We start from the raw sequence: 18,594 nt of genomic DNA on the forward strand, positions 1-18,594 counted from the left end.
CCAGATAGATGAGGCTTTGTGGACAGGAATCAAAGAGGCCTCTCAGCAGAGCGTGATCCTGAAGGGATTCCACACCCACCCCAGGCAGCCACATCTTCACCTCGCAAACGCACTAGACGAGCCACAGCACAACTTGTAACTCATCAAAGTTTATTATGGCCATTAATTACACAAACACACCGGCGATCGGTCATCCAGTTCAGAAGCACTCGAACCAGTAGAGTCCATTAGTGATTTCTCTTGATAAATAACTTACGAGAAGCAAGAACAATTGGCAAGGACCCAACAGCGAATGGAGCATCTCGTCGCGAACACCCACCGATGGTGCGTGGGCCGGGGAGGGGGGCAGGCACCGGAAAGTTGAGTTTCCTCGTTGGCCCCCAGCGCCCCAGGCCCACCGGACGCTGGGTACTCAAGTAGTGGACATTTCAAGGCACATATGACTTCCTGGCCAATAGCAGCTCCAGAGTCTGCCCTCGAGACCTGGATCCCATCTGGAACAACCAAGGTAAAGCTCCGCTCACCACACCCCTTTGGTCTATTGTCTCTGTTATCACCGAACATGCTCAACATCCCCGGCGTGCCCGGGGTGGGGGCTGCAGGCGGCTCGAGTCCCAATCCCTGCCTTTACATTCTGACGACAAGAGGGAAGCAGAGGAGCGGACTCTGACCCGGTGACGGTCACGGTGTCTGAGGAAGCACCACTTGGGAAGTCGCTGTTAGGGCATCCTTTAATGTGTGTCTCAGGAGGGGTGCCGGGGTGGGGAGTTACACGAGGGAGCCAGAGGCAGCAGACGGAGGGAGGGGGCTGCTGCGGATGAGATTCAAGGCACTAAAGGAGCGGATGGATGGGGCGGGCCTCAGCAGTCAACCGGAAGTGGAGGGCCTCAGAGAAGAGAGGGCGGCCGCTCCATTCCTAAAGGAGTCCGGTGCGACACCATCTCCTGGGCCGGAGCTGGCCCCTCCCCTCCAGATTCTGCCTCAGATTCTGGGGTCCACCTTCACAGCCCCCCGCTTTCTCGCTGCTCTGGCTCTGCTGCCGTCGTTCAAACCAGCACGCGGGACAAGCTTATCTGACATCAACCTATCGGAGTTCAATTATGGCTTTATGTGACTTAAAAATCAGTGTTTCTCCTTACTGTTCCCTCCCCCGATCCCACTCTAGCTCCAGGCCATCCTTGAATGGACCAGACGGACGCAGAGTCGCGTCCCTTGCTGTGGGCACCAGGTTGAATGTGCCAGATCCCAGGAGAGAGGCAGGGGGTGAGCGGGGGCCGGAGACCCCCTCGTCACGAAGATAATTGCATTGGGTTCCGGTGTCCGTGAGTGCAAACACAAGTGCGTGCCCGCGAGCACACGCACCTGCCCACTCACACGGACACCCACGGGGGAGGCACCGAGCTCCCCGCCTGGCTAGCACCAGAAAAGCTGAAGCCAGTCACCGAAAGGAGGCGCTCCCCTCCCCCAGGAGGCCACTAAGTGCCGTGACCGTCTGGTGCGGCCAAGCCAGTCACGCTGCCGGCGCCTTTCCAGGCCTGCACGCTCCCGACCAGGTCCCCCCGAGGCTCCCACGTGCTGACACAAGTCCACAAGGAGGACCCAAGTCCACTTGCAATTTAACCTCGAATCTCAGTGGTGGGCGGGCCAAAGGTTGCGGTACACGTAGAAGGGCCGGGACTGTGTCTAATACCCGGGCCAGGAGGGCCCCTGAGGTGGTGGAAACCCATAGGGAGGGGCAGGCCCGGGAGGGTAGGGCGGCTGGGGGACGCCTGAGGGCTGGGGCTGGCCTGGGAAGATGGGGAGCTGGGGCTGTGTTGGGTAAGGAGGTTTTCCTCCAGTCGAGAGGTAAGGGGCCTGCTGAGGATAGCCAGGACTGGGGGCCCGGCTCCCCGCCAAGGGGTATCCGGGGCCAGAGGCACCAGTGGGGGCCGCGGGATAGCCTGGCCGGGGGGGCGTGCTCCTTTGCGGGGACCAGGGGTAGCCCGCGGCAGCCCGGGGTCCCGGCTGGGCTGACGGGTAAGGGGGGCCCAGAGGCCCACTGTAGGAAAAGGAGGGCTGGGACACCACGGGGAAGGGGGCCGGCTGGAGCGCGCCTTGGGCGGTGGGGCCCGCGGGCATGCCAGGAGACGGGCTGTAGGGCAAAGGGTAGGGAGGCACGGCCGCCGGTGGCGGGGGCGGCTCTTCGGCCACAGGGGGTGTCGCCGGGGGGGCCGGGCGAGGCGGGGGCGGGGGGCGCGGAGGCGGGGCGTCACCAGCCGGCTCCTGGGACACTCTGGGCTTCCTCATCACATCCTGAAGCTTCTCCACGCGCACCCTGCGCAGGTGAGACAGCATCCTCATGGAGGAGAAGTTCTCCAGAAACGTTTCCAAGGGCACCTCGCCCTCCAGGAACTTCTCGGCCATGGCCTAGAAGAGATAAGGTCTGGTGACGACGGGCCTGCCTGGGATCGAGGCCACCCGTGTTCCCCGGCTGCGGCCCCCCCACCTCAGCGCACTGCAGCCACCCCCTATCTTCTCTGGCCTCCGTTTGGGAATCTCTCCTCGCGGCCCTCATCACTGCCGACACAGGCTACCTGCGCTCGCTGGTGTATTCCGTCTCCCTCGCCAGGGTGTCAGCCCCTGGAGGGCAGGGACTACTGTGGCCATTGCTGTCCCCCGCCCCTGGCGCTGTGCCGGGCTCACAGTGGCTGCTGCCCGTATGTGATAAATAAATGCACGGACACCAGCTACTCGGTTCCTACTGCAGGCGGGCCCCGGGCTGGGCGGACCTGGTAGCTTCCGGCACCCAGAGCACGGAGAACTGGAGGGAGCCAGTCTGCCCGCAGACGGAAGAGACGGCCAGAGGGAAGCCGAACAGAGAGGCCAGGCCGCCAGGGAGGGGCCGGGGGCCTGGCTTCGGTCCTCGGGGCCTCCTGCTGCGCCACCTTGTACCCAGGTCTGCCAGCTGCCCTGTGGCCCGGCCGGCAGCTGCCCTTCTGGCTCCCGCCAGCGGGACCAGGCTCCTGTTCACCCCATCCACCGGGACCGATGGCGTCATTCATCGGTGCCACCGTCTAAAGCCCCGTCCCGACTCTACAGGCACCCAGTGCTCGTTCCGAGGGCTCCTGCTCCAGGGGCCGACGCTACCGCCAGAAGAGGGGGTGACGACGGCCATCTTACCTCAGACTCTTCTTCAATCTTCATGCCTTCGATCTGCAGAAGGTCTAACAAGGTCTCTGGCTTCAGTGCTGAAGCAAACTTCTCTGGAAGGGAGGGCAGAAAGATCAACATTCTGAAAGCGCCTCTTGATTCGGCGCTGGAGGCTAAGGTTTGGGCGAAGACCTTCGGAGTGACCCCTGTGTGTTCCGAGGTCCGGCCGCTGCCCTGGGGTCTGCTGTGGAGCCCCCGGTGGCCCAGTTCCCTGAGGTCGCCTTCCTAGGCAGAGAGGAGCTCTATCCACCGAGCCCAGCCCAGACCTTGGCTAGCCGGCCTCCCCAGGGCCACCCGATGCCAGCAGGAAGCAAAGATGCACCGGCGAGCCCCAAGCCTGCTCGGCCTCACTCTCGGAGCATCCGGCTTTCTTCACTGTCCAGACCGGGACAGCCCCTCCCACCTCGCAGATGGCAGATCCCGGGACGCGGAAAGCCCGGGGCAGCCCTGGAAACCGGAAGCTGGGCTGGTGGCGTTGTGAGCAACAGCACGGAATGCAGGCTGTCTGGATCCAGCCCAAATCCGGCCATGTAACTCTGGCCATGTCCCTGACTCTCTCTGAGCCTCATTCTTCTCATGTTTGAAACAAGAACAGTGGTACCTCCACTTATAGGCTGTTGTGAGAAAACGTACGGAAAGCACTTAGCACGGGGGCTGGGGACACGGTCGTCCTCACTGCTGGCCCTTTCCTGTCCGGGGGCAAGGACGGGGACCTATTCCAGCAGCTCCCAGGCCGCCCCTACCCAGCTTCGCCTTCTGCTCCTGGCACCGCTCCACGAGCTTCCGCAGCTCCTGGTACTTGTCCGAGAGGTTTGAGCGGCTGATCTCCAGGGGACCTTGAAACTCCAGGTTCCGCTCGGCCAGGCTGCGGTTGGTGGCCAGAGCCATCTCTCGTTCCAGCTGCAGGTCCTGGACCTAAGGGAACAGGATGTGGACCGGGAGAACCCTCCCCACCACCGCCACTCACCACCGCGGCAGGCTGGACCGGGGGCTTCTGGGATGCATCGCCCACCGCGGCAGAAGTGGGCGATGCCCCCGACTGGAGTCCGACAGACCCGGGTTCGGACCCCGAGCAAAGCACTGGGGTGACCCAGGCACCTCATCCCACACCCTCTGTGGCGGATCCGTGCGGAAAACGCACTGATGGTCGGCAGCTTTGCCCACGGCCACAGGGGGAGCAGGAACCAGGCCCACCAAGGGCCGCGGACGCCTCCAGGAAGCAGGGGGACCAATTAATAGGAACAAGTCAGAGGCTTTCTAGGAGGGAAGGGACCAAACTCCCAAGCCACTTCCCCCCAAGCTTCGGAGGCAAGAGGCCCACCGTGAGGTGCACTAAGGTGGCCAAAGCCAGACCACAGGCCGGACGTGCATAAGGCCCCAAAACAGTCACCCTGAGGGACGAGAAAGGCAGGGCCAGACCGTGACGCTGACTCAGGAGAAACTTGTCCTCGCCTCCGAGGCCACAGGCATGCCCTGCAGAGAAGCTGTGCAGATGAGCGGGCAGAGGGGGCCCCCAAGAACTGGAGTGGAGTCTCACAGCCAGCAGAAGGCTCCCACCGACACGGGCGACCTGTGGCCACCTGAAGCCAGCCTTTGCCCCCGGACGTCGCCCCCTGAGAGCACCTCCCCAAGCCAAGCAGCGCTCTGGCCCTTGGCCAGGTCCCTGGCTGCCACTAGCGGCTGAGGCAACAGCCACAGGAACCCTTCCCGGACCTGCTCTGACCCAAAGCTCCCTCCACGTGCCAGGGAGTCCCCTTTACCGAGAGGAGGGCGGAGGCTCAGACCCACCACCCCTGAGACAGTGACACGTGGCACCAAAGAGAGCACTCAGCACCCAGCAGAGGGCTCAGGGCACAGCTCGGCAAAGGGCGACTTCCATGCAGGGGCCGCCCTGGTCAGCACGTGATGGGCCGGCTCGTCCTCCACCAGGCCATGGGGACCTGGGAAGAGGGGGCTTCCGGGAAGCCTGCCCTCCTGCTGATCCCCAGCCACAGGGCCTTGAGATCCGAGCTCAGGGGCAGGACTGGAGCCTGCTTTTCATGCTCCAGACGGGGAAGAGGGACGTCACATCCGCCTTCCCTCCACAGTGCAGCCACTGGGGCCCAGGGATCATGGGCCTGGCTGTGGTCTCTCCGGTCTCCCTATGACAGCAAGCTGCCTCCACATCTGGGCCGTCTGTATTCGCTGCCACTAACACTCTTTTGAGTCACTGGGTAAGCTCCAGAGCAGGAGGCCTGAAGGCCTCTGCTCAGCTGCCCCTTACATAGAACGTCTGGCCCTCATGTGTCCACTGCCTTTTCCCTGGGTCTCGACCAACAAATATATCTAAGCTGTGTCATTCTGCCCTACGCCTGGCCCTATGCATTTCTGCCCCCTCTCCCACAGCCTCCCCCAAATCTTTCTCCACTGGGGGGGTCATTATGAAGCCCGCCAGCTGTCACTTAGAAGAGGTCGATACCACAGTTCCGGAACCCCCGTCAAAAGAGCTCACCAGCCTGCCGCGACCCCACCATTCACTGCCCTGTGTGGACACGGGCCCCCTGCTACCTAGCTCTCTTTTCTCCAAGCAGTGTCCACATCCCCAAGTGAACCAGCTCCTCTCTCTCTGCACAGCCACACGGCGACGAGGACGTGTAAAATTGTGTTTTATACGGACCGTGATGGAAACCTCGTCCAAGGGCTTTTGCAAGCCTGAGGAGCCTGCCCTGCTTCACTTCCCCTGATCCCAGAAAGCTTTCACTTCCCCTTGATCCCAGAAAGCTTTCCCCGCTGAGGATTCAAATCGATCGGTCAGGCTGGCTGCACGCCACAAAATTCGCGTTGCCTGCAGCCCAAGACGTTGTGCGGCCATTTTCTGCACTTCGTCGTAGATTCTATCAGCCTGCTCAGCTTGGAAGTCAAGTAGTGATACTTCTGTGAAGGCTCACTTCTGCCAAGTTTCACATGCCAATCAGAGCTGGCCTTGGGATTCCTATAACCTGTGCTCACGGCAGAGTCAAGAAGCACTTTGCGCCCGGGGCGCCAGGGTGGCTCAGTCGGTTGAGCATCTGACTCCTGACTGTGGCTCAGGTCATGATCCCAGGGTCGTGGGATGGGAGCCCCACATCGGGATCCTCACTGAGCACAGAGCCTGCTTAGGACTCACTCACTTTCTCTCTCTCTCTGCCCCTCCCCTGCTCGAACACACTGTCTCTAAAATTAAAAAAACAAACAGACAAAAAACCCTGCTCTAGGCCCAGCACTATGCCAGCTGAGGCAGACCCCGGCAGAGTCACGGCCTAACTGACCACAGAGGCAGGCCTGCAGCTTAACCGACACAGACTTTGCTTTCTGTCCTCGCGAAGCGAGCTCAAGGCACCAGGATGTGCCACGGAGCACCCCCACCTCTCTTCAGACCCTGCCCCCTACTGCGTCCCTGCCCCCTCTTCGATCCCTACCCCCCGGCAAAGATTGCTCATCTGGGTAGAGGGGCAGGTCGCGGGGCAGGCAGCGAGAGCACAGGCGAGGAAGGGCAAGGGAATACAGCCTCGCTACGCACCCCTACAGAAAGCAGGAAGAAGCTAGGCAGGGTGGCTTCCCTTCTGTCGAGAACAGGTCGTGAACCCCCAGGAAAGACACACCATGCCGGTTCATCAGTGAAAGTAAAAATATATTCCAAGCGCCCATCAGACGAGCTCGGCATCGCTTGTGCTTGGGTCTCCGCCCGGCGTTAGGGGCAGCGGAAGGGGCTTCCAGAGCAGTGGGCAGGCTGGCGCCGCTCAGGGCAGGACCGCGGTATACCCAGCTCTCGGCCACGTCCAGCCTCCTGACCTCACAGGGGGAGTCACGGTTGAGGACACAGGAGGGCAGGAAAGCCTTTATAAAGTGTAAAGCTCTACACGTCTGCAAGGGTGATTTTATCCCAGGGGGACTGCGGAGAGCGAAGCTGGTTAGGCGCCCTTTGGTAGAGGAAACAGGATTGCACAGGAGATGAGCCCAAGAAGGGCTCCTCCGGAGACGCAGGGCCACACAAGGCCCCTGGGGAAAGGCGGCTACAGAACAGTAGCAGTACCTTTAGAAACCTCCAGATTCAGGCTGGAACAACAACGTGGGGACTCCTGGGGCAGGTGAGTCCCCCTGAGTTCACATGGGGGCCCTGGACGCCCTAGCACCGCCCCCTAGAACTCCCAGAGGGCCCGGGAACTGGATCCCGATCTCGGGGGCTCTTCCGCCTTGATCCAAACCAGAGTGAAGGCCACAGAAAAGGGAGGAGAATATGGCCCAAACTCCCACCAGGCCGGCGTCCTGAAGCAGGGCCTCAGTCCCACCTGCTGGCCTTCCTTCTTCCTTGGGCCCCAGGACAGCTTTGCTCTACCTCAGGGGACTCCAGGGCCAGCCGGTCAATGGCCTCCGGGTCGTTCTGCATTTCCTCCAGCTCCTCCAAGGTCTTGTCTTTTAGTGTCTCCATCCTCCCTGTGAACACAGAGCGAAGCGAGAGACAAACCACGGTTTTCCGACGATGCTTCCAGCACATTCCGGCCACCCTGCCATCCCCTGTCCCCGGGGACACCAGGAAGCCACTCCTTCTCCCAAACCATGAGCAACAGGTATGTGAAAGCACTGGGCAGCCAGAGCCAAAACTGGGATTCCTTACGGTGCGGGATGAAACTACCCAAAGTGCACACGGGACAGGGCAGGACAGGACAGGCGGCCAGGGACAGAGACTACGTTGGCCCCAGGCTGCCTGTGAGCCCCGATGCCAGCATGACCTCCGCTAAGTGTCTATTTCTGTCTGAACCAGAAACACACCCAAACCTTCACGCACGGGGGCTCTGCGGCCTCAGCACCACAGGCTCAAGGGCATCGCAGCTAGTTTTATCTAGTGCACCGACAACCTTGGGCTTCCCTCAAGTATTCTCTGCAACTGCAGTCCCCTCCACGTGCCACAGAAACGGACCGTCACATGCAGGTCTCTTTGGAGAAGAACGACCACAAAAAAATAATCAAATTGGCCCCTAGGGCAATCGGAAGGCAAAGGACGCTGACCGACCCACAAAGAACATCTGCTGGGACGGGAGAGCTGGTTTTAGCAACCCTCCCCCTGTCACTCTGCCCAGAGGGACATCGATTGTGTGACAGAGGGGTCACAGCCAAGCCCCGAGAGGGAGCCCCGGGAACCTGGAGAAGGCAACCCAGACACCCCCAGCACGCTCTTCCTTTCTGCTGACAGGATTCCCCTGCTATCTTTTCCAGAAGCACATTTTATAGCTTCGATGTAGATTTTTCTCATTATGAAAGTGATGTTAGTTTTCAAAAGATTCCAGGTTCGAAAGATAGCAAGACCTGGAGGCCCCCAATCCTCCCGGGTACTGTGCTCAGCTAGCGCGGGCCGACAGTGATGGTTAATCCAAGGAGGTGCTTTGCAATCAAGAACCAACGTTACGCCCATGTGGTCGGAAGCGGCCCTGTCCAGGTCTTAGTTTCCCCGTCTGCAATGGAAGGGGCTGGTATCTCCCAGGTCATCAGAAAGATGAAAGGAGAAACGGATAAACAGGGACACCCACCCCATTCACCAGCAAAGCACCGGCTTACTCCTCATGTGCCGGCACGGCTGTTAACGGTACTCCCTTCTGATGCTCAGAAGTGCCCTAGTTTCGGCAACAAAATACAGGGTCACCCTCCTGAGGAAGAGCTAGCCAAACAGAGGCACCACCACCGTCTCTTCTCTCCTGAGGGTTCAGGGTGGTCCCGAACCTCCGAGGCAAGGAATGTCAAGTGCAGGTACGCACCTGAACCCCAGGGGGAAGCCCTCTGAAAACGCAGGCGCCCCTGTCCCAAAGGTAGAGTTCTGTGTCACTAGGCCAGGGCGGGCCGAGAATCCAGAATCTCCCTTGGGGATGCTGATCCAGCTGATCCAGGGCCAGGTTCCAAGAAAGGCGACAGCTCCCTGCTAGTCGGGTGACGGCAGTCGGGTGCCACAGGTTACTGGGCACCGGAGCGCATGCCTTTTGCATGTGTGGTCCCTCCTGATCCTGCCCTGGGGGCAGGCAGTTGGCTCTTTCCGGGTGGGGACCAGAAAGATCAGGAAACGGCAGCCTCAAAATTCAACACCCTTCTGGTCACGTCTCACCCTGCTGCTCCAAAAAGCCCTGGTCTAAAAACTGGAGCAGGGGAATGGCAGCTAGAACAGGCCCCGGGAAGAACTCCGGAGGCACGCTGCTACCACGCGGCCAACCGAGGGGGTCGGCCATCGACGGGACCCGCAGGACAAACAGGAACCTCCCTGAGCCTCCGGGCCTTCATCAGCAGAATGGGCCGGTGTGAGGCTCAGAGAGGGAAGGCAGACAAAGCGCTAGCTTAGCGCAAAGTCTGGCTTAGTGCAAATGCCGGCCCGAGGCTCCAACACCACAGAAATTACTTATTAGGCCTCCAGCGTGGCCCAGATCCGGCTGAGAACTTGCCGGGCCTTCGCACCCACAAAAGCAGCAGCGCCCAGCCGGGGTCCAAGCACAGAACAGGGTGTCTGCCCGCTCCTGCAGTCGGGGCTGAGCGCAGAGCCGGGGGCCAAGGGAAGCTCCGGGGGGGGGCAGCTGGCGGACCACACACCCCCGGCAAGGTCGGCAGGGCGTGTGTGGAGGCCCCAGCGGGTGCAGGCTTCATTCCTCCACACGGGGGGGTCCCGTGCACCCACCGGGGGAGCCCCGAGCAGAGTAACCCTCCCCCAACCACTTCGCATGGCGGGTGTCGCGCTCCGTGTCCCAAACAAGGCAACGTGGCCTCGAGCAACAGGTCGCATACAGCTCTTGGTCTCAGGACACCTCCCACCCCGAACATTATGGAGGAACCCGAAGAAGGTTCCCTTGTGTGGAGTTTAGGTGTCAGTACTGGCCATATTAGGTATTAAAAGCGAGCCATTTTTTTTCATTTTTTTTTTTTTTTTAATGTTCCTAGAAGCTTTAAGTGAAATATCCTGGGCTTGGAAACAACCCAATGGGAAACCACCCAATTAGTAAACGATCATACGATCTGTGGTACGGCTGCACTAGTTATGTGCTACTCCCCAGTAAAAAGGAGTGAATTGATGTATACAACGTGAACGGATCTCAAGGGGATTCTTCTGGGTGAAGAGTCATTTCTATAAACATGCTGCTTATATAACATAGGGGTGTGTGTGTGTGTGTGTGTGTGTATATATATATATATATATATATAACCTTAAGATGAGAAGGTTGTCTAGATGAATACACCTGTTCATGGTGGCCAGGGAGAGACATTTTTCTTTTTTTTTTTAATTTTTTTTTCAACGTTTATTTATTTTTGGGACAGAGAGAGACAGAGCATGAACAGGGGAGGAGCAGAGAGAGAGGGAGACACAGAATCGGAAAAAGGCTCCAGGCTCTGAGCCATCAGCCCAGAGCCTGACGCGGGGCTCTAACTCCCGGACCGCGAGATCGTGACCTGGCTGAAGTCGGACGCTTAACCGACTGCGCCACCCAGGCGCCCCAGGGAGAGACATTTTTCAAATACAAGAAGACGCAGGGCCCCCTGGGTGGCTCAGTCGGTTGAGCGCCCGACTTCGGCTCAGGTCACAATCTCGCAGTTTGTGAGTTGGAGCCCCGCCATCAGGCTCGCTGCTGTCAGCCTGTCAGCACAGAGCCTGCTTCGGATCCTTTGTCCCCCTTTCTCTACCTCTCCCCTGCTTGCGCTCTCCCAAAGATAAATATTAAAAAAAAAAGAATATGCAAGCCCCCGTATTCCATTAGCCACTAGAACAATCATGTGATCACGTGCCATGTACCCTCCGAAAACCCCACTGTATACTCACGCGAGAAACACAGTAAAAAGGGAAATGTCTTAGCTCATGAGAATCATCCTGATCTCACAGGCAGCCTGAAAGGGTCTCAAAGACCCCCAGAGGCCCTGGAAACACACTTGGAGAGCCACTGGCCTAGCAGTTAGGAGAACGGATTCTGCAGTCAGGCTGTCTGGGTGTGATTCCTTCTGTGCTACTTAGGAGCCAGCTCATTTAACCTCTCGGTGGCTTAGTTTCTCCGTCCATGCCTGGCACTCAAGTGCACACTCCACAAATGCCTGCCGTTACAAGGACCCTGACCACAGTGAGTACCACCGTCACCCGACCTCACGGAGGAGGCTCAGAGAGGAGAAGTAACTCCCCCGAGGTCACACAGCTGGGTGAGTGACCGGGGCAGTGCCCTCCCCAGTCCGGGACTTCGCACCACGTGCCTCACAATCGCCTGAGTTCCAAGTCTTCTCCCAGACCCAGAACTCTCTAGGGCTCTTAAATGAATTTTAACGGAGTTTTCATTTTACCTGAGCTACCCAGGGTCAAACCAGTTGGGCACTGTTGCCTTGCTTTCCCCTCCCTCTGAGGGAACTCAGGCGGGCCCAGCCTCACCTGACAGAGGAAAAGCAAAGACCCTGGAGAGGAAGGGATTTGTCAACCGGTCCACGCAGAGGCACGATGAGAACGCAGGGCTTCATCTCCTGTGTTGTTTCTACGGAGGGACCTCTGCCAGGACCCGAAACGCACCTCCCTCGGGCACCTAGGGCTTGGCTCGTATAGGCACGGTGGGGCCAGGCAGGAGACAGGGGTCTTCAGCCCGGGGACTGAGGCTCCAGGTTTGCAGCCCCGTGGCCGTGGGCCCAGTGAGGCAGCGTCAGAAGCGGCCACCACGGTCTCAAGACCAACCAGCAGAACAAGGAGGCTACCGCTCTCCAGAAGAGTCCAGGTGAGGCCACGTCCACGGGGAGATTCATACAGCACATGCCTGCTGCACTGTCAGGCTTCCAGAGGCCAGGAGACCCACAAGACACAGAGGCCAAGTGGGGGGGTACGTCGAGGGGGAGGGTCTGCGCTGGGCTGGAGGCCCAGAAAGCACTGGGAGCCGGCCTGACTGGGAGGCACTGACACAGGAGCCACCCTACAGCCACCCCAGGAGACTGGCTTCCTCAATGGGCTTGCCTTCACCGACCACTTTTCCTGTCCCCCCCCCCCACAAAAAGGGAAATGATTTGATTAGAGAAAAGCCACCAAAACAAAACCTTTGTCAAACATTCCAGTATTTTATAACCTTCTGAACTGTTTTCCCGCTGGGGCTGACACACAGCTCTCGATACCTCCGTGTATCTAGTGTCCCTCCTTGAACCGGCAGTGAGCGTGGGCGTTCGATGGACGTCCGTGAAAGCAGAGTGGCCCAGTCCCCTCCCCGGGTCGCAAAAAGAGGGGCCTGATGTTGCTACAACCTGCACGAGGCCACTGCTGCTTTCACCAGGGACGGGGACGGCCACAGCACCGAGGATGTCACCGGTCATCAAAGTCTGGCAGGAAGCTACTGTAGACACTTAGCAAGAAAGGGGACTCTGCTGTGTTAAGAATGGTGGCCAATCAAGAAATAAAATTAGCTGCGGTGCACGGAGGTGTGTGGCCGCTCCACGTGACAATCTTTCTCTGCCATCTAAAGCCCCACACCTGGCTCTTTGATGGCCTTGAAATCCCTGCGACACAAATCCCTGTAACATCTAGCTGGTGACCTGAAAAATCACCGTCTTGCAGACAGCGGGAATTCTCCCCAAAGTGGGCCATGAATGAAGCACACAGATCTCTTCAGAGACCACGCTCTCCCGGCACTGTCCCTGCCTGGGATGCCCCATCCCCAGGGGAGATGCTCCTAGGTGCCAAGGTTGCCCCCACTTCCCTCCCAGGTAGGCACCTTCGCGTGCACCTTCTTGAACTCGGAAGATCAAAGGGACGGGAGAGTGTTCTGGCTCCTGTCTGTGAGGACTATCCCGGCCGCTCCCCGACTTGGGAAAGATGACCGCCCCCGTATCCAGAAAAAGAAACATCTCAGCCCCGTGGTTGCAAAAGACCACTCTCCTGTGTCGATGCCATTTCATTGCAGGCTTCAGAACAGGCCCCTTAGCCAACTCTGCCATTAGTTTATATAATCACTCCAGTAACTAAAGCAAACACGAGGCTTAATTATCCCTATTTCAGAGATGATAGGAAGCCCAGAAACAAACAGGGTATTACCCAAGGTCCTATAAGCTGTTGGGGTCACACCACGGGAGGCCCAAGTCTCCTTCCACCCCTGCTGCTGTAACATCACAAGCACCTCTGCCCCACCTGCCCTGCCCTTCACAGGAGAGCCACGAAGGTGCTTTAGTTATAAGGTGGCCCGAGATGCAGAGATTACAATCCCACGCGAGCACGCCAATTATCCAGGCCCATCCTGGGTCCCCACCTCCGGGACAGAGGTGGCTCACGACCCCGCCCTCCGACAACAGCTCAGGCCTGGGCTGGCAAGTGTAATCTTGTAGGGATTTATCGTGGCTTCCCCTGCCCTTGGAAGCTCCCGAGGCCTTTCAGAAGTCACAGAGCCACCCCCTGATTCTCAGGGCCACCCGGTGAGGCTGAACACAGCAAGCACTTCTCTGGGTTCAGAATTTGGAAAAGGAGGGGCGAACAGGACATTCTTCCCAAGGCCCGCAAAGCAGGTGCCCCTGAAGCCTGGGCACCCACCGCCAGGAAAATCCAAACCGGCACTCCTCAAAGCAGCTGTAACCAGGGATGTTACAACGCAGAGAACTGGGACATTATGGAGAAGTCATCTGGGGACCCCCGGTCCACGGGCTTTGCTTCTGGAGCCTGACAAGTGCAATCACCATGCCCCTCAGCACCCCGGGCCCTGACTCAGACCCCCTTCTGCTGGCCAAGTTGCCCAAGAGGATGCTGGGTACTTCTCAGATGGGGTCTGCAGGAGGGGACAGAGGAAAAGACACGGGCCCCCTTGAAGGCAGGGGGATGGTCTTGTTCACTGTGTCTCCCCAGTGCCTGGCACAGACCCTGGCCCACTGATAGCTCACAGCAGGGCTTCCAGAAAAAACAGACCACGGCAGGGAGGGAGAGGACAGGTCAGTCAGCTGGCAGAGAGTCATATGCAAGATGTGGAGATTCGAGAACAGGCCTACTTCCCTTTACCACGCCTTCCTTCATCTCTCTATGCCTTCACTGAGCAAATGTTTACGGAGCAGTTACTACCCGCCAAGAACTGCACAAGACCCCAACTAAAAGGAGGAAGGATGATTGGGGGCAGAGGGGTGCAAATAAACTCTGAGTTTTTACTATGCACCAGGCACAACCCCAACATATAAAACTGAGGCCAGGGGCACCTGGGTGGCTCAGTCAGTGAAGCATCTGACTTCGGCTCAGGTCATGATCTCACAGTTCGTGGGTTCGAACCCCGTGTCGGGCTCTGTGCTGACAGTTCAGAGCCTGGAGCCTGTTTCGGATTCTGTGTCTCCCTCTCTCTCTGCCCCTCCCCTGTTCATGCTCTGTTTCTGTCTCAAAAATAAATAAACATTAAAAAAAAAAATCTGAGGCCAACTCCCCTCGACGCAATTCAGTTTTTATTTATTTATTTTTGAGAGAGACAGAGACAGCGTGGGCAGGGGAAGGGCAGAGAGAATCCTAAGCAGGCTCAGCGCTGCCAGCACAGAGCCTGATGCGGGGCTGGAACTCACGAAACCATGAGATCATGACCTGAGCCGAAACCAAGAGTCGACGCTTAACCGACTGAGCCACCCAGGTGCCCCTCGATTCAGTTTTAAAAAGCAAAAACCTTGAGAACCCATCACGGTGAATGCAGGGACGCGGGGATGTAGCACAGGTGGGGACCAGTGGAGTGAGGAGGGGAAAGGTGGACGGCTCTGAGGGGTGGGGGTGTCAGAGGCCTGCAAGTCCTCACTGAAGGGGGGCAGCTGGTGTTGGGACAGGAGCCAGAGGGCCAAGGGCAGGTGACAGCAGGGCCCTCGTAAGGAGCCGCTGCAGACCCACACAGCTGAGAGAGGGGAGGAGAAGGCTGGAGGCGCAGGCAGGTGGCTCTACAGCATTCACAAGTACAGCGAGATAACACCTCTGTTTGGGGCTGACACCATCGACCCAAAGGGAATCAGACTGGGAACAAAGTGGGAAAGGCAACGCATGTGCTAATCTGCGTTCCCTCCGCAAGGAGAGAAAAAGTCACTGTTTCCTTGCTAATAAAAAGGAAGAAAAACTTTTTGTTTTGTTCTGTTTTGTCTCCTCCGCAGCTCTCACCTACACCCGAGCTCATGAACTCGGGCACCCACCAGGGCCAGGCAGGCACTGGCGTCAGGGGCCAGCCCAGCGCAGGCACCTCCTGCAGGAAGGAGGGCGGCCCAGAGCCGCCAAGTCTCCCGGGGAAGCCAGGAATGCAGATGCAGGGGACACCTCTCCCTTTTTAAAATTCCAGTAGCCAACACAAAAGTTGTAAAACAATGAAACGCCAGGTGGGTCCCTCCATGAGAGACGCGTGCCCGGAGGACAGATGCCACAGAAAAGCAGGGAGGACAGGGGATGAGGTGACAAGGGCACTGCACGGGCACCCTGGGCCCAGCTTTTGCCACCAAGCGCTGAGAATGGGGGCCGACGAGGCTGGAGCAGCCACCAGAAGCAAGGGGACAGGCTCGCAGGTGCGGCCCCAGGGCCCGGGTAGTACGCACGCAAGCAGGAGGGGAAACGAAGTCTCCGGCCACTGGCCCTGCATCTCTCGGTGTCACCTTCTTTCCATCACTTGATATCTCGGCTACATCGATCTCACACGTCCGGAACAAGAGGAACACGATCTAGCGAGGATAGCGAGGCCCAAAGGTGACTATGTGATACCCTGGGGGGGTGGAGGCCAGAGGAAGTGCCCTTTCCCGCTGCTCCCTGGGGTGGGGTGGAGGGGGCTGAGGATGTCTCGAGGGAGAAGGGTGCTGGGAAGGGTTCAAACTCAGGGCCGCCTTCCAGATCTGTCCTTGATGGGGGAGAGAGGGGGACAACGCACTGGGGCTCTTGCTCAATCTGCATCTTTGCCAGGACTGTTCAGCTCAAAAACAAATATCAGATCCTTTACAAGGGTAAACGCTAAAAAAAAAAAAAAAAAAAAAGTAAGGGTGCCTTAAAAAAGTCGGTTGGGCATCCTGATTCTTGATTTCGGCTGTGGTCATGGCCTCACAGTTCGGGAGTTCGAGCCCCACGTCAGGCTCCACGCTGTCAGCCTGGAGCCTGCTTGGGATTCTCTCTCTCTGCCCCTCCGCCGCTCACCTGTGCACGTATGCACTCACACGGGCGCTCTCGTTCGCTCTCTCAAAATAAATAAACTTAAAAAAAAAAAAAAAGAAAGTAGAGGGGCACCTGGATGGCTCAGTCAGTTAAGCATCCGACTCTTGGTTTCAGCTCTGGTCACCATCTCACGACCTTTGTGAGTTCAAGACCTGCGCTGTCAGTGCCCAGCCTGCTTGGGATTCTCTCTCTCCCTGTCACTCTCTGCCCCTACCCCCTCTCTCAAAAATAAATGAACTAAAAAAAAAAAAAAAAAAAAAAAAAAGTAAAGCAAAATGCAGTATTTTCTGAGCTCAGATCAGAACAAGGTATGCCAGCCTTGGAGCTGCCTGGTGCCTCTTATGCCCCTTGTCTCTGTCTGAACAGTTAATGCCAGCTTTCCCCCAACAGGATGCAGAGAAAAGCACGGAATGTGGACTGATGCCCAGGGTCTGCGCTTTGGCTCCACAACCCTGGAGCTGTGTGACCCTGATCAAGTCTCTTCACCTCAGTTTCCTTACCTGGAAAATGGGCTCTGTGACGATAATCCTACCGTAGGGGTTTTGTGCCTCAGATGAGCACACGGCCCCGAGATGGCTTTGCAAGCTCCAGAGCACTGAACAAATGTTAATTATTCTCCCTCTTGGGGGTAATCCGATGATTCGGGGCGCCTCCTGACGCCCCTGGAGCTCGATATCGAGTCAAGCAAAATGACTGCCATAACTGAATCGGGACCCAGACTGTGACTGGGCAGGGTGCCTCTGGATTTCCCGGCTCCCGGCTGGAGATAAAGCACAGGTTCCAGTCGCTCCCCTCCTCACCGCTACCACACCACACTGACTTGCAAGCTACTTCAAGCCCAAAATCACCCTGCAGGGAGCGTTGTAAAGGCCGTGGGCTTCTTGTACATTTCCCACAAGTAGCAAGTAGTTACCATAGCAACCCGTGCAGTTCCCTATGCCTGAGTTAGAGAGGCCTGGCCCCATCCCACCCCTCGTGTCAAAAACACCTGCGGTTGCCTTAGAAACCTTCCTATTCCTGCAGCTTAATGAGGATATATTTGTTGACCTGATCTAGTTTTCTTTTCCTAGAATGATTCTAGCCGCTCACCCAAGTATCAGACCATTCAGTCACTTGACTTCCCACAGGACTTAATAAAAACAGATCAAACCATCAGGCACTGCTCACCTGGCCCAAAGCACCATCGAACTGACCTTTCCTTCAATTTGAAAAGTTGGTACGTAAGCACCAGAAGGGAGCCTTCTTAAGTTTTCTCTCTTTCTAAGGAATTTCTGGGGTTGGGAACTCCTCCCCACCCCCCAGTGCTAAATAGTTACGACAGCATGAAGGGAACTGGAAAGAGTTCAGGGCTTAAGAACCAAATATTCCTGGACTGAAATCCCAGCTTGACCTTTTACTAGCTGTATGACCTTGGGCAAATTATTCTGCCTTTCTTACTGTTTCTCACTGGTGAAATGGGGCTAACGCTACCAACATCATGAGTTGTTGTAAGGACTTAAAGAGAATTCAGCGAGATCACTGCTAGAGGTGCTAGAAAAACCACCAGGCAGGCGTTCGGTAGCATTAATTCACACGCTCACACCTTACTTTTGGAAAATGCTGCCTGACAACCTGGCCAGATACCCAGCTAGGCTCAGGAGGGAGGGCAGGTCCCCAGGAAAGCTAAGGATGTGGCTTTCGGAAACAGGCTCCAAACCAATCTGAACAAAGATCCTCAAATATAAGTGCACCTGTACATCGATGGAGGGATATACAACCTCTCAGGACGAGGCTTTCGGAAGGCAACTGTCATCTTTACATAGTATTTATGTAACAACCACATGCTCCTCAGGTCTACTGAATAACTCTCTCTGACCCCCTTTTCCCAGAGGCAGGCCCCTAAGTGAGAAGATCCAGGAATGATGAGCCCATTTACTGTGCCAGACGCAGGGGGCACTCCAGAGTGGCCCAAGACTTCTGCAAACTGCCTCTACGGGCTAAGTGGCCAGGCTGGGGGTGGGGGGCGGGGGGGGGGGTGTCCATCAGCAGGGGACAACCTATGGAGCCTGAGCCAGACAGCAGGGTGTGGAGCCCCTGGTTACATAAAGTCCCTGGATGACCCAGCCCGTCCCCTAAAGGGACCCTTCCCATGCCTGCGGGGCATATTCCCCTCAACAGCATTCCTCAACGGCATTCCAGGAGTGACTACCTCAACCGTCACCTTTTTCCCTCCCCAAACCACACTCTCTGCCTGACCCCCATTTCCATCATGCCCTCAGCTTCGCGCCCTCGCTCCCGATATT

General features: G+C 57.7%; 1 protein-coding gene across 5 annotated transcripts in view; it reads right to left on the reverse strand.

Annotated features, from left to right (window-relative positions):
• Positions 1 to 133: 133 nt before the first annotated feature.
• Positions 134 to 18,594, reverse strand: part of VPS37C (VPS37C subunit of ESCRT-I) — a 28,795-nt gene continuing 10,334 nt past the window's right edge. For 2 of the 5 annotated variants that reach the window (XM_043581285.1, XM_043581284.1), the window contains exons 2-5: positions 7,544 to 7,641; positions 3,933 to 4,104; positions 3,160 to 3,242; positions 134 to 2,406 (exon numbers count right to left, since the gene is read on the reverse strand). In XM_043581285.1, the coding sequence (XP_043437220.1) occupies positions 1,684 to 2,406; positions 3,160 to 3,242; positions 3,933 to 4,104; positions 7,544 to 7,636 (1,071 nt within the window). In that variant the 5' untranslated portion in view covers positions 7,637 to 7,641 and the 3' untranslated portion in view covers positions 134 to 1,683. Of the gene's footprint in view, positions 2,407 to 3,159; positions 3,243 to 3,932; positions 4,105 to 4,201; positions 5,918 to 7,496; positions 7,642 to 15,708; positions 16,124 to 18,594 lie in introns of those variants that run through there. The other 3 variants (XM_043581286.1, XM_043581288.1, XM_043581287.1) reach the window with 3 other exon arrangements.

The sequence above is a fragment of the Prionailurus bengalensis genome, chromosome D1, assembly GCF_016509475.1.
Source record: "Prionailurus bengalensis isolate Pbe53 chromosome D1, Fcat_Pben_1.1_paternal_pri, whole genome shotgun sequence".
Classification (NCBI taxonomy): domain Eukaryota; kingdom Metazoa; phylum Chordata; class Mammalia; order Carnivora; family Felidae; genus Prionailurus; species Prionailurus bengalensis.